The following is a 16,363-nucleotide window of genomic DNA, read 5'->3' as shown; positions in this document are numbered from 1 at the left end:
GCAGCCGTTGTTCCTGTCTCTCTTTGCTGTTATCATTTTTACCAGACAATTATGGGATAGACCACGGAGCTTTGATGTCAGCCTCGTGGTCCTCGGAGCTGCTGCTTGATCAGCTCTAATTCCAACTACAGTACAGCGTTTGAAGCTAGTGAAACAAGAATTGGATGAAGCAATTGTTTGTTCAATTAATGGAAGAACTATTTTTTACATTAGACATGCACACACAATGGTTTTAACACATGCATGACCCATACATAAAGAAGAAGAGACATATTAACTTAAAATAAAACATGTTTATGAATGGAAACGTGCAGGTAAATGTACAAAACACATATAAGGGAGGGAGAGGGGAAGGTGAGGTTGTTTAAAGGAGGGGTGACATAACCTGGCTGTGAGCCCAGCTTCCTGAGAGCTCACCGCCTTTTCCTGTTGCTATGGTTACTTGCAGCAATTTGCCGAGCGAGGATGGTTCGGTCATCAGCAACGAATCAGAGAAGCTGAATTCCAGCAGGGGCTTGTCAGTGCTGAAAGTCACAGCACAGCAGAAACTGACAAAGGAGGAGACGCGCAAGAGGGACGGTGAGAGTCACACACTGATGCAAATACAAATTATTTATTCCATCCCTACTTTGCAGACAAGGTCAGAAGTGTCACAAATGCCCCAAAATCTTTTCCCGTTCTCTCCCGCCTGAAACACTTTTCTAATCCCTCTTTCTCAGGCACACAGGTTCTCTGAGAGAAATGCATCGCCACTGCAGATTTTTTACAGCTAGAAAGGTATCCACTCAGCAGTAAGCAGAGATGGACCCGATGAATATGCATGAGACAGACACTCTGCTGACATGTTACAGTAGGTCAGATTAGCGGATGCTGTGACCATAGACACTGGCAGAAGCACACTTTTCACTAATGCAAATATTCGGAAATTCAACATTAAGCCACACATCTCGTGCTCTTCTAAGATGCAGAGCAGTAAAGTAAAAGCCCTTTTATATTGTGATCTATTCTCCGTATTATTCAGCTGCTGCTAAATGTTCCATATGTGGTGGATGTGAGTTAAATTAATCGAGTTCACATACTTTGCTCGTAAATTCGATAGAGCCTGCTAGATTATGATTTTCTTAATGGCTGGATTTGAATAATTCATCAGCTGAGTTAAGGGGAACTGAAACTAAATCCAGTTTGTCTGATGGCAGATAAAGAATAAAAGTGCAAAGTCAGTTCCTTTCATCTATCAGATAGATGCATTGCCACAACCTTTTGAAGCCAACGCTATCTTTGTGATCCGTCATCTCCATCCACCACTTCATTTGCTGACACAGGCGTTGGATGTATGACATAATCCCACAGTGTCAGCCGGAGAGAAACAAGGTGATGAGAGAGAGAGTGGGAAAACAGACGGAGAGACAATAAGGGAGTGTGACAGTTTGTTCCCCCTTTGACTGACAATGTAAAGATTAGAGGTATTTGTAGTCTCTTTGTGAGTGAACTCCTCTCTGTTCTTCAGATCCATATGACACCTCCTCTGGCTCCCTGCAGCTTATTTCCATTAAGCCCATTGCAGCCCAGCCCCACTACACACACCCTGCTTCGTCTGACCGCAGCCAGGAATCAGCCATCGTAAACGGAGAGGTGATGCACATGCACATATCACTTCATCGGGGTGCTTAGATTTACATCATCAAGTTGAACATGCATGCACAAATGCATGACAATCCCTGAAAACATATTTTCTCCAACAGCTCCTTATTATTTCTGTTTTCAGGAAAAAGTTAAATAAAAGTTGTTGTTATTTGACCTTTTCAGTTTTTCTCACTGGTGTAAAGTAGACAGTCCTTTGAGGAGAAAGTCACTCTATTTCTGAGCAACAATCACAGTTTAGTTACTTTTGATTACAATGTAATGCCAGGTTGGAAGTTTCTTACCTTAAATTGCCGGAACTGTCGATCATATCGGACTAAACCAGACATACTATCCTGATTAAGCAGACTTTGAATCTTGAACTCGAAGAAAGTGTTCTTTTGAATAAGTTACTTTATTTGTGGCATTTGATTTGAAGCTCCAATCTCAAATGACCACATCAGAATATGTTGAGGGGTTGTATAAGTATAGTGTTTAATGGTCAAAAATATATCATACAATCATACAGTAGGGTGACCTCCTTTTTTTCCCGTTAATTTTTTTTTATTTTAAACTGGGTCGTCTTAAGCAATATAATGGATATTAAAAACAATATTTCTGAATCCTTTAGACTGTTATTATTACATTTTTCTGAACTTCTTCCTCGAAACCCTTTGAACGTTAATCCACACACATACCTTTTGAACAAAGCCGAATCAAACCACATTAACCTCCTGCACTCTTTCCTCTCTGCAGGTGAACCTGGCTCTGAAGCAGAAGTCAGACATTGAGCACTACAGAAACAAGCTGAGGCTGAAGGCTAAGAGGAAGGGTTATTATGACTTCCCCTCCACAGACGGCAGCAGCAGTGGTCAGGCCATGGTGCAGAGACAGCGGCACGGCCATGAGAGGGCAGCCGGGGAGCTGGGCAGACCCCTGGACCCTGACGATGAGCGAGGATCCACTTATGTCAAATCTCACAGGAGGTGAGGGGGAAAGTGGGCACGCGAGGGTGTGACGAAACACTTTGAGTCACAAAGTGCTAAAGGTCACATGGCAGTTCACATGGTGGATTGGGCTTCTAACCATGGACCGTTATCCATCTCTGCTGACCGCTGCCTTGCCTAATTAGCTCATTGATACGAAAAACTGTCTCCTCTAATGTTGTTGAAGAAACACACTCCTCAATGTCAGTCTTGGTACTTTAATGACAAAGATGACGACACCCTGAAACAGAGCAATGCCGCAGGATAAGCTGACAAAGTATTACATACATGCATGTCATGACCAATACACATATATTCAATTACATATATTAAAGACACACTAAATAGTAGTGGAAACAGTCTTACATGAGTGAGTGGATGAACGTCTCGAGCCCGCGAGGGTGATCCTCCATCCACCTGGACAGCAGTCCGGTATGCCCGAGGCACAGTGACAATGTCGCTGGAGCAGGAAGTAGCCAATGCCACGCATGGACCAGTCAGGGCGGAGGCAGGTACGCTTCTGCATGTCGTAGATCTCCACGCCCTCACGGATGGCCTCCATTATGGCTTGCTTGGACGCCTGGAAGGCCTCCTCCAGAACGGGGGACCATAGGAACACACAGCGTGGGCTGAGGAACGGCTTAAATGGAGCCATCGTGTCACGCAACTGGGCGTAGTTGGCCACCTGGTTGACAAGGCCGAACCAACTCCTGATGTCCGTCGTGGAGCCTGGGGTGGGGAAGTCCCGGATGGCGTCCAAGTATTTCGGAAGCGGTTCGATGGTAGATTCCTGACCGGCCGACACGCGCCAGGAAGTCGATGGTCCTCCACCAGTGTTGCTCCAGGTCGGTGTCATAGTGGATGGTGTCATCCACGCAACGTTCCTTGCGTTCATAGTCCGAGAGGACGGCATCAAACCGACGGTTGTAGCCATCCCCTGATGACAGGAAACCCTGTGGTGCCCTGGTGTAGCGCCAACGGCCGAAGGTGTGATGAAGGTAGTGAGGTGGCGATCCGACTCACGCAGGGGGACACTGGTAGCGGCGTGCAAGGTGGAACGGGGACTCAGTGGCGAAGGTCTCACGTTGGCAGAACTTGTTAAGGGGGGAGAGGTCCACGGTCCTGCGTGGGGAACCATCGTGCTTCCGAGTGACTACCATACGATGGCACCACGTCACAGGCTCGCCGTATGGCACACGTTCAATGACCCCAAGGGCTTCGTCCCGCAGGAGGTCATCGTGGACCCTTCGCTGCCAGTGTAGAGGCACTGTAGCCGCGGTGTGACATGCCCTAGGCGTAGCTGCGGGGGTCCACGTGCAATCTCGATAGGTGGCCCCTCCATGCATGGTAGTGCTCGATGGGGGCAAGTATTGAACGTTGACGAGGCATATCTCCCCGAGTAGCCAATCTTTCATCCTGTTATTGTTTCTCTGGCTTAAAAGGGAACGGCAGTGCTACGGGGCGCGCCGGGGGGACCGTGCGCTGAGGACATGTGCACTGGGCGTCCCGGGGGTCACCTGGCCCCACGCAGCCGCCGTTGGCTGACCTCGTCGCATTGACGGACAAGGGCTGGTCTGGCGTGTTAGCCGTGTCAGGGCTACGCTTGTCCTTGTGCCCCCCTGCAACGTCGTCCGATGGGAAGTTCGCGGGCAAGAGGCAGAGGGTTGAGCAACGACTCGTAGGAGAGGTACATGGCCGGACCGAGCTGCTCACATATACCATGGAACGGCAGGATGTGACACAACCCCCCGCTGCAGGTTAAGATTAGATTAAGATGAACCTTTTATTAAATCCCTCATGGGGAAATTATTTTCTCCTGCATTTGACCCATCCTAGTGTTAGGAGCAGTGTGCTGCCATTTTGAACGGCGCCCGGCGAGCAATGTGGGGAACGGTGCCTTGCTCAGGGACACCTCGGTAGCACTTGGTCTTTCGGGGACTTGAACTGGTGACCTTCCAGTTCCCAAGCCAAGTCCCTATCGACTTCGCCACCCACCACCAGGTTGTCGAGAGCCTAGCGAAGAACGCCCCCTCGATGGATATAGGGGAGCGGTTTGGCGGCTGACAGGCTGAGGCTGACGGTCGCAGGTCGTCCCACGAGAAACCAGCAGGCCAGGAACTCCTCCAGCGACCAAAGGTCCGACTGCGCGCCAGTGTCCGTGACGGCGGATATCCGAGCTCCGTTGGCCGAGCCCCGGTTGCCGGTGCCATCCCTCAGCCCGACTGGCATGTCCATCGAGATGGTGATTAATGCTCCGGGGGTGGTCTCTCAGCCTGGCCCGTCTCCATTCGCCCTTGGAGAAGATGTTGGTGCTCGAGTCTGATAGGTGCTTGCCTGTTGACACATCCGTGCGACGTAGGGGCGCGCGTCGGCGATGGCTCCTGTGAACGTCGGCCAGGGCGGGCCCCCAGCTTGCACCGATGAGACCTGGGAGACCGCTCCTGACCCCATGGCGGCCTGTTGACTGTCGGACGACGGCTGTTGACGCCTCTGTCGTCGGCGGGCCCTATATCAGCCCGATGCAACACCTGGTGAGGCTTAGGATTCCACCCGCGAGGCCCTCCGTGAAGACGTTAAGACGCTCTTACATTCCGGGCACGAGGCACGTTTAGGCACTGTGGAGTCGTCCTTCAGTGCGCCGGAATGACGACATGTCTGATAGGGAGGACGACGGGAGAGCGTTACGGGCCATCTCTCTGTTCTCGACGAGTGCAATTACGTCATTAACTGGCTTAACCAGGACGTCAGGTGGTCCCCAGCGTCTCGCGGCGTATGTCCGAGTCATAATGCCATTGAGCAGAACATCACGGATGATGTGGTCGGTATAGTCCACGTCCTTACCACACTCGCATACCGCATTATATGCGCATGTCTCTGCTTTACCCAGCACTCTGGCAGCGAATGCACGGAATGTCTCATCGCGTTCCTGGTGGAACTGAAGTAGCTCGGTGCGCAGGACGCATGTAGCGACTGGGATGACAGCTAGGGAACGCATGACGGTGATTAGGTCTGGCAAGGGTCCGGAAGCGGCGTCGGGGGTGGCTTTCAACAGGCTGTCTCCAAGTACAGGCCCAGCGCACTGAAACAGCTGGAAGGGGGCCTGGGCATCCCCTATGCCTGAGCCGGCGCGGAATACGTCCCAACGGCGGATGAACACGTTCCATTCCTCTATCGACAACGCCCACATCAACTTTGGGCCGATCGAGTCTCGGGCCGGGAGGGGCTGGGGGCCTGGGCTGGCGCGGCCATGACAGGCGCTGCGTGCTGGTGGCTAAATCCATGAATCGTCAATATAGCAATGACGAGTGCTTCAGACAAGTCTTGGGATTCAAACTCGCAGCCGGGGACAGGGCATCCAACAACGACCATGGTGTCGTCATGAAGAAACACACTCCTCAATGTCAGTCTTGGTACTTTAATGACAAAGATGACGACACCCTGAAACAGAGCAATGCCGCAGGATAAGCTGACAAAGTATTACATACATGCATGTCATGACCAATACACATATATTCAATTACATATATTAAAGACACACTAAACAGTAGTGGAAACAGTCTTACATGAGTGAGTGGATGAACGTCTCAACTCGAGGCGGAGTGAATGAACAACATCCATCCATCCATCCATCTTCTCCCGCTTATCCGTGGTCGGGTCGCGGGGGTAGCAGTTCCAGCAGAGAGCCCCAAACTTTCTTTTCCCTGGCGACATCAACCAGCTCTGACTGGGGGATCCCAAGGCGCTCCCAGGCCAGCGAAGAGATATAATCCCTCCACCTGGTCCTAGGTCTACCCCTTGGTCTCTTCCCAGCTGGACCGTGCCTGGAACACCTCCCTAGGGAGGCGCCCAGGGTGGCATCCTAACTAGGTGCCCGAACCACCTCAACTGGCTTCTTTCGACGCGAAGGAGGAGCGGCTCAACTCCCGAGTCCCTCCCTGATGACCGAACTTCTCACCTTATCCTTAAGGGAGACACCAGCCACCCGGCGGAGGAAACCCATCTCGGCCGCTTGTATCCGCGATCTCGTTCTTTCGGTCATGACCCATCCTTTATGACCATAGGTGAGGGTAGGAACGAAAATGGCCCGGGTAGACAGAGAGCGTTGCCTTCTGGCTCAGCTCCCTTTTCATCACAACGGTGCGGTAAAGCGACTGCAGTAACCGCTCACCGCTGCTCCGATTCTCCGGCCCATCTCACGCTCCATGTTCCCCCCCCCTCACTCGAGAACAAGACCCCGAGATACTTGAACTCCTTCACTTGGGGTAAGGCCTCATTCCCTACTTGGAGTGGACAGTCCATCGGTTTCCTGCTGAGAACCATGGCCTCAGATTTGGAGGTGCTGATCCTCATCCCAGCCGCTTCACACTCGGTTGCGAACCGATCCAGTGAGTGCTGAAGGTCGCAGACCGATGAAGCCATCAGAAACCACATCATCTTGCAAAAGCAGTGGTGCAATCCTTAGTCCACCGAACCCGCAGACCCCCTCCCCCACGACTAACGCCTCGAAATCCGATCCATGTATATTACAAACAGGATTGGTGACAAAGCGCAGCCCTGGCGGAGACCAACCCTCACCGGAAATGGGTGAACAATGAATGAACAACATGTGAACTAAAATGGCCGCTAGGCACTTCCGGGTCAAAGCACGGCATATCCGGGCAGCGACAGCAGTGTAGACGCTGCCCTCTAGTGGCCGGCGATACACTCTTCAGTTGTGATTATCCTGTCTTAGTCGGCAGAAAGAGACCCATCAGGCCTGTCTGATTAGTTTGATCCAAGTCCTGAGCCTCCATAATGGAGATAAGAGGATTGGCAGGGTGTTGAACTCTGCTGGTTCCGTCTTGCTGCTGCTTTACACATGCACATAAAGAATACTTGGTTATTACAGGCTCAACATGTCCACATCAGATTAACAGGTAGCTACACTAGCTGTCTTCAGAGCGGAAATGTTGGCTTATGTGTTGACTTAGTGAGGAGGTGAATAGCTATTTTTATATATCCCACCATGTTGAGCAAGATAATGAATTTAGCAGCTATTTACTGTCGAAATACGTGAGTATGGCTGTGGATTCACTTCTTAGACCAACAACCATCCTTCAAAATCAAAAGTGATCAAGTGATCAGCAGGTTTGGCTGATACACATATTTTATTTGATTGATTGAATGATTGTTGTTGTGTGTTGCTAGATGCTTCAGTATTACATTTGCTGTGCAACACCTCAAGGATACTCTGATACCTGACATACGGCACAACATCATTATGTAAACTATTGATTCAGCTCTTTTATTTGAGGTCCTTATGAGATATCCTAAACGTAATTATTGTGTTAGGGTCTGCATTCGGAGAAAATCAGACACATATTGTGTTCTCCACCACTTGTACTGTGTACCTGCCTTTACTGGCAGACACTCACATAGCTTGAGTAAGAAAGCTGAATAATAACTACACCCCAGGTATGTTTTGTAATGAATCCTCTATCCACTCTCTACTAATTGGCAGGCACTCGCAGGTAGGACAGACGGCCTATCGCAGCAGACAGAGTCTGAGCAGTCCCAGTCCTGGAGGGACAGAGATGGACCTGCTTGTTATGAGGGAGAGACCCAGGAGAGGCATCCGCAACAGCGGCTATGATGTGAGTCACATGTCATCCCCCCCAACTCCCAACAAGATGCACTTAAACTTACCATAATAATTCACCTTTACCATTATGAAATCCTACTCTAACAAAGTGATTTGCCAAAAAGTATAGTGCTGTTCCTCCTCAAATAAAAGCAGTTACTACATAATATTCTAAAGAAATTCTAATGTATATCATGCTAATATTCTTGTAAGTCTTTCAAGTTAAAATTCAAAAATAAATAATGCCAGTGTTTTCAAGCTATTATGATGAAATATAAAAATGGAAAACATAATTATCAGAGCTTATCAGTGCTAACTTGAGTCCTATTGCCCTATTTGAAACACTGTGCAGTCACTGAGCTCAAAATCAGACATGTTCTTCTCAGGCAGGGTTTCAGTTAAGCCAAAGCAAAGAAAGGAACTGGTTCATTCATAATTAAGAATTAAGATTTATAAGGTTCTGTCATTTTGATATGTAACGCATCTCAGGATAGCTGGTTTATGCCTCCTCTCTCGTATTGTTCCATAATGGACATGGCTCTTTCTGTCATGACGTCAGAGTACTAGTATATGAGCTCCTGAGAGTCTTCGAGCTCTTCTATTGTAAAATAAACATGACCCGCTTTAGAAATATTTCAGTGCATTGCCATTGACCTGCCAGCAATTTTGACCAGTGACAGCAGGAAAAACACAGGACACTAAGACTGACTCTTGTATTGTTGTGCTGGATCACTGGCATGGCTTACTGGGATGCTCAAAGGAAAAACATAGTTATTATATACCCTGTGCTTTTTCTGCTATTTCAAGTTACATGTCTGCTTTAAAAATAGCCTCTTATGCATATTATTCATAGTCTGTATCATCTAGATCTATCTGGCTCTTGAGACGACAGGGTGGTGCCATGAGCAAAATTCCATATGAATTCAGAAGCTCTACAGAATTAGATTATCCAGACTTCGATTGTCATGAATGACCCTTGGTCAGTTTGTATTTGTTTCTATTTGGTTGAACCCTGTGTAGCCAAATGTTCAGCAGGCTCTATAGTCAGTACAAGCTTCACAATCCTTTCAAAGAACTCCTGACCATGTACAATGGGACTATTGTGGCTACAGACCCCATCACTGCAGATGCAAACCTCCGCCGTTCCCTGTTGCAGGGCTGGCTGATTCATGATTCATAAAATAAAATAAAATAAATAAAAATGTGATGAAGTGCACTATGCTAGGTCTCCTGTGGCTACCTGTGATTCACACAGGAAGTAGGGCAGCCTGAACTCGTTTATCGCTGAATATAAGGACTAGTAAGATGGACACAGAGGCTGGGAGATGGCAAAAGAGTAAAGAGTATGAACCGATGAGGGGAAATATTTTAGAAAGAGAATGGAAAAGTGAGGCAGTGGGTAAATCATTTAGATGGAGATGCAATGAATATAAGATAAGATAAGATGATACTTTATTGAACCCAACTTGGGAATTTGTTTGTGTTGCAGCAGCATAAAAGGCATTTTACAATAAAAACAAAACTAGAAATAAACAAGAAAATAAAGAAAATAGAAAATATACATGTTGGATTTGACAAGATATTATATATACAAATATATATATACATAAATATATGACATATGGAATATTAATATTAAATATTGAACAGATTATATATGTGTACAATTTACAACGTGGTTTTATTACAAAATAAACTTTGGAGCAGAGAGTTCTCTTCCAGCCAGAGGTGATTTATTGTACTGTGCTATTTTCAGTGGGCAGGAATGTTTTCCTGTATCGGTCCTTGTGACAGCGGAGCTGCAGCAGTCTGTATATATATGGGAAACATGATAATGGGTAAACGTATATAATAACATGTAATATAGATAATAAGCGAGAAACTGAGGGCAGATAGAGAAATAACATTAGCACAAAGACAAAAGACTTATAGCAACTGCTTAAGTATTGTTTGATGCTTTTCAGTACAGAACAGTGCTGGTTAGCATGCAGTGAAACAAACTGCCTGGTTCTGCTGCGTAAACCTACTGTGACCAAGCAGTAACACAGCTGGATCCAAGCTGGATCCAGCTCTGCAAACATTAAACAGCCTCTTCCAGCTTCTCAGCATCCTGTCAACAAACCACTGAGAGAATGACTGGAGACATTACAGGACGTGTAACTTTCTAGCTTTTTAAAGTTGCTTCTATTGAAATATCCCTAATTCAGTAAGGAAAGGTTTCATTTTTCTAATATTTGATCTTGGCGTAAATCAGAAACAGAATCTGGCTCCACATTTGGCTGCGGCTACGAGTTCACCATTATAAGCAATCTCAATAGAACTAACATTTGGGTACTTAAAATTGTCCACAAGCTTTATAGTATATCCTTTTATTCTTGTTTGTATTAAAGCTTCCATATTGTTTGTTACTGTGTTCGCCTCTCGATCCGATCCCTTGCACATTATGTTATTTAATAGTTTACACTGTCTCTATGTACTCTGTATCTCAATTCACATTCTTTTTTGATCTATGTTATTTAGACTGAACCTGAGTTGATTGAGGAGACGAATGTTGACCGTCTAATGGGGCCGCGGGGATACATGTACGGCCGCGGTTTGAAAGGCCACTCGGAGACGTCCACTCTGAGCTCACAGCCGTCCATTGATGAAGTGCGACAGCAGATGCACCTGCTGCTGGAGGAGGCATTCAGCCTGGCATCAGGGGGGCAGTCCACATCCGGAAGGCACTCCCATCTCCACCTTCCTCCCGACCACTACAGCCCCGCGCCGCCTCCCCTCCCCTACGCAGACGTTGTGACCAGCGCCCCGGGTACAATGAGCTGTGGACAGGGTCTGCAGTGGGTACCGTCCTATGGCTCAGACATATATGACTGCAGCCTTCCCAAACCGGTAAATGTGATTTGATTATTTCCCCTCCATTTAGAGCTGTGTTGGAGTTTATATAACCTTAAATGCCCTTCACTATGTTTTTAAGGCCTTTCGCTTCACCCAGCTTCCTGAGATGGCCATTGGTTCTCCTCCCCCCTTACCACCTCGCACTGGTCCTCCCCCTGGGAACCCCTTAAGACGGTAAGGCTGAATCAGTCGCACACACACAGATGCAGCCAGACAAAGACATACACATACTGTCCGTAGCCTCCCAGAGCCCATCGGATATTCCACATTTTCTCACATTTAAATTCATGTTCAGGGACGAGATACATTTGCCAGGTAATGTGTTTTTGCCTGGGTGATTTTAGGCCTTGTTTAAATTTGAATATTGAGCTAGTGCATTGAGAGGTGGCAAGAATGTTAATGAGGTACAACCATTTCAAAATGGACTGTGTCTGCCATCTAGTGGTACTTGTCAAATATGTCAGTAACTCTCTACATGCATGCCTTTCCAATCTCTGTGCAATTTAGTTCCACTTCTGACTTGGGGCCTAAGGGAAGGAGTTTAGAGACATCTGTCACTGGAATGCACAGTCAACGTGACAGCAACCCATATGGGCCGACATCTAGAGCGGCACTTCCATCTATCGCTGCAGAGCCTGTGTCCAACTACTCAGGTAAGCATATGAATAGATGACTTGACATTTTTTAAAGAAACCATAACGTGTTTTTGCATCCATGCCAGTATCCATTTTTCAAGAATGGTAATACATTCCCTGAAATGCATTCACCAGTGAATGTAATCTCTTTTCTATAGGAAACCCAATAACAGCTGTCTACGCCATCCCAGCCACCAGGTCGGGGTACTCAGAGTACTTTGTGTCCACGCCAACCACCTCCTACCACAGCCCCTCCTGGATGTCCTATCCCCCTGAACCTGAGGATCTACCGCCACAGTGGGCAGAGTCTGTAAGGAAGCCTATTTAGATTGCTTGGTTTAATAACCAAATTATGGTGATAAAATCAGATGTCTTTATATAAATTAGGAACGTCACATTTTTCCCAGGACATCAACAGCTTTGTATTTATATCTCGAATTTTCAGAAAAATTGTGACATGACGTTAGAAGCCAGTGTCTTGACTTTATAAACAGAAGACCCTGAGGTCAATACTTTTTAATTGAATACACACAACTAATACATTACTGTGTAAGCTGTGTGGGATATTTTTCCATTACGTCTTGTCAGCCTAAGGACACTCAAAATAGGAAGATCAGTATAGCTGTATTAAATATTATATTTCGAAGACCATCTCAGCACTCAGATGATTATTTTATACATCTTGAATATTAATGGGATTCACTAAACAAAGACCTTCAAAGCTGTTTTTCATTTAATAAAGACAGGTTCCTTTTTCTTCCTGTCAGATCTGTTATACCCCATGTGAACCTCCCGTCCTCCCTTCCCCTGCACACACCTCTCCTTGTTTGTAAAGAATGTTTTATACATTTCCCCCCGTCTGTTTCAATCAGATGCCTTCATCCAGTGTCTTTTTGCAGAACCAGTGTCATTTAGAAACCATTTGCTGAACTGAATGTATGGCTGCCATTGAGTGGACACAACAAAACACTGGGGTTAGGGTCATCACCGATCATTTCTTAAATGAACACCTACTTTTACTTAGATTTTTCTTAAAATCTTTGTTTCGAATAAATCTAATCTAATCTATTTTTTTTATCAACATTCAAAAGTAGTCGTTTTTGGAGTGTTTCAACCAAAGTCCATTTCAAACATCCACTCAGTACATCTCCACATTCATTTATTTCCCTGTTTTAATTTTTTTATTTATTATTCTTTTTTCATTCTTTTTAAACTCCCATTTCATTTATTCTAAAATAGTGTTGCAAGAGAAAAGGTTCACTCAGAAAAATACAATTTAAAAACTGTTGCACATACTGTAACGCTCTAATCATCTCATTGGCACCCATTACTTTCATAGGTAATAATATTATAAATGAACTGTATTACTGATTTCATGTCTGCCCTGTTTTCCAGGTGCCCTTGCCCGGGTATGTAGAGGCTTTTCCTCATCCTCGCTACCCACAGGGGAGCCCCCCCAGGCTGCCCCTGCAGTACAACCAGGCACTGGAGCTGCCACCCACTGCCCCGAGCACAGCATGCCAGCAAAGCCTGCCCCAGTTGGTGAAGGACATGGACAACGTGCCCCTGAGCAGCCTCTCCACCTCTGCACTGGTGCAGGCTATCCGGCAGGAGGTGGCCAAGCTGGCGAAGAAGCAGAATGACATGTTTGAGTTCTAGTTGTAATCCCCTTGTGTGCAGGAAGGTTGACTGTGCATTGGTCTTTAAGCGGTACACAAAAGGCGGTACTCTTTTAGACTCATTTTGGATGTTTTTACAGTAAAATGGACTTTACCCACTGATTGATTTTCTTTTTACACACAATTGTTTTGCAGCTCCACATTTAAATGAAGAGAACATATGTCATCCTCTACTGATGATGTCCCAAGAAACTACATGCAATTCTTCTTTGTAGATATGTCAATAGGATCGATAAATATGGAAAATATAATTTCATTCCCAGGATTACACTTTTTGTTTTGTTAATCAGAATTGATTGAAAAGAGAAAAGCATTATTGTCTGTACTGAGAGGACCAAATACTTCCTGTCAGATGGTATAAGTCTAAACCACAGTGTATATGAGCATGTACAGTATTAGGACATTATGTATCTTATCTCCTTTTTATAGACCATTATCTAGACAGGCTACATCAATATCAGTTCATTCAAGCATCTTTACCACATCAAACTACACATTTTATATATTTGTGTTATTATTTTCATATTACATACCTACACTTTAACACTAATAACAAACATATGACTGATTGTACTTGGTTGGTTAACTATTTAGAGATTTAAAGTAGTTTATGTTAAATAACAAATGGACTAATACAGTACATATGCATTTGCCTTTTTAGTTGAACCGAATTGAAACATGGAAGTTGCATCTATGATGATGTCACATATAGATGGATGTTTGCCTTCATGTATATGAAATAGACGGAAGTATTTATCTATCTGTTTGCACAAGGTACCTTGACTTGATTGACATAGCGTGAATACTTTGACCAAACTATTGTTTAGAATAAGAAGAAACATAGACACACGCTCAAAAACCCAAATGAAAAAGTTATGTTAATTCACATTTGTAGTAATAATTTTCCTACTAGCCCAGTGCTTTCGAGATGCACAGATGATGTATTGCACATACAGTACAACCCCAAAACCATTGTCACAAAAACATTCTCTTTGCTGCTGCCACAGTTTCTCGTGAAGGTAAAACACTGAACAAGGGCATTTCATCATTTGTTTACTTGCCTTGAAACATTTAAGAGGTCTCAATGGGTGCATTTCATGAATAAAATACAAAGTTCATGTAAGATCTTGACCTGATAATAGGTCCTACATCAGTACTCCTGTTCTAAGAAGTTTTAAGTGCACAAATCATTGTGTAACATTGTGAATGTCTGCCTGAGCGTCGACTCGGATTGAGTGTGCAGAAGAACTGTTTCAGAAGCACCCTGTTCAGTGAGAACATATTACTGTGGAGCATCAGTGCTCTCTGGGATCATCTATTTTGTAAAGCGCAAATGAAATTATGCTGAGGTAGACATTTTACTTTAAAAGGTAATTCCATCATTGCAAGTTTGTTAAAAATGCTTCTTTTTTTTTACAGTTTTCAAATTCAATTATTATTTAAATCACCCACACAGCACATTGGGGCATGACAAATGACTGAACAAACTTCTACCTACCAGGATACATTGTGGAAACCGTCATAAATATCAATTTAAAATTAAGTGGGTCAACTCTTTACTTAGTAGAAGATTTATAAATTCAAGGATTCAACTGGTCTTTTTGATGACAGTGTTCAATTATCATCTAAATACCACACTTATTTTCATCTGAATTATTTACTTGGCCATCTAAATCAGCTTTGTCACCCTATGTCTGTTTATGACATCAGACTCAGGCCACTATACCAAGCTAATGCTCAAAACTAAACTTTTTAATAAGACTCCTTTTTACCAAGTTATTCAATGATTGCATTATTGGAATACATATTTCTCAGAAAGACTGATACTCATATTTTACTGTGGCATAAAAGCTTTCAATAGGTTGTGATGAACTCTTAATGTGGAACTGCTGGCTGGGAATAGAAAGGGGGATTGACTCCAGATAATAGCAGGGGTGCTGCAACATGTTTGCATTTACATGTCTTCTTGTTGTCTACTTTCCCTTATATTATTGCACATTTTGCATAATGCTTTCTTTGAGCTGATAATAATAAGCAGTGCTGTCATAAGATAGATGGCATTTGTTACACAGGAAGACAAATAAGAGTGAAAATGCCTTTAAATCATTATTTCCTTTGGTTTAACAGAGTTGCTTTCACAGCAGTCCTGAGTGACTTTAGCTTTTTTACTTTTCAACAACAACCCTAACCCCCCTAACATTTTTTTTATACTCATGCCTGTTTTTGTCTAAGTAAGTAACAAAATACTGTTTGTCTTAAACTTGACAAGAACTTTGTTGTAGCTTGTTTTCCCAATATTCCTTTTACCCATTATTCAGAGGAGCACTTAATGTCTTAAGAACTGTACTAAATACAGTGAAACCATTTGTGTGTACCAGAAGTGAACACCTTTCCACATTTTCATGCTGGATAACTGAGAAAACTTGGCGTTATTAAATAAGAGGGTTTTAGTTGGTTTAGAAAAATGATGATTCTAACAAATGAAACATGAAGTGAGCTAAACCTATTAAAAATCTGTCTTTTTGTCTTCCTGACTTGTTTCTAATTTCCTTTGTTCATCTGCCTGATCTTGTTATATTTGATGTTGCTCAGTGATTGATTGAACAAAAAGACTTTGAGACGGATGGAGGATGACAGAAATATTAGCCTACATGATTACAATTAAATAAAAGGTTTTAACAGAAGATTCAACCATCATCTGCGTCTTTAATTCTAACCCTAACCCTCTTTTGCATGTCATATTTCCCGATGAGCAGTAACAGAAGAGCTGAAAGGACTGTTGCACTGATGCTGGACTTCCCTGGCATTTAACCATGTTCCAATATAGAACTAATTAATAGTAGAGGTGATTTGTATTGTCAACTGTTTACAACAAACGGAGGTAAAATATTGAAAGAAAAAATAAAATAAACAGATAATCAATGGTGA

General features: G+C 44.4%; 1 protein-coding gene across 1 annotated transcript in view; it reads left to right on the top strand.

Annotated features, from left to right (window-relative positions):
* Positions 1-16,132, top strand: part of kiaa1549lb (KIAA1549-like b) — a 68,135-nt gene extending 52,003 nt beyond the window's left edge. Inside the window, 9 exon segments of the mRNA XM_034074932.1 lie at positions 449-579; positions 1,508-1,632; positions 2,377-2,606; positions 8,107-8,239; positions 10,747-11,115; positions 11,201-11,295; positions 11,629-11,774; positions 11,915-12,066; positions 13,152-16,132. Of these exon segments, the coding sequence (XP_033930823.1) occupies positions 449-579; positions 1,508-1,632; positions 2,377-2,606; positions 8,107-8,239; positions 10,747-11,115; positions 11,201-11,295; positions 11,629-11,774; positions 11,915-12,066; positions 13,152-13,415 (1,645 nt within the window). The 3' untranslated portion in view covers positions 13,416-16,132.
* The last annotated feature ends 231 nt before the right edge of the window (positions 16,133-16,363 follow it).

This window comes from Pseudochaenichthys georgianus, chromosome 3, assembly GCF_902827115.2.
Source record: "Pseudochaenichthys georgianus chromosome 3, fPseGeo1.2, whole genome shotgun sequence".
NCBI classification, from domain to species: Eukaryota; Metazoa; Chordata; class Actinopteri; order Perciformes; family Channichthyidae; genus Pseudochaenichthys; species Pseudochaenichthys georgianus.
This window is presented reverse-complemented; position numbering and strand designations above follow the sequence as displayed.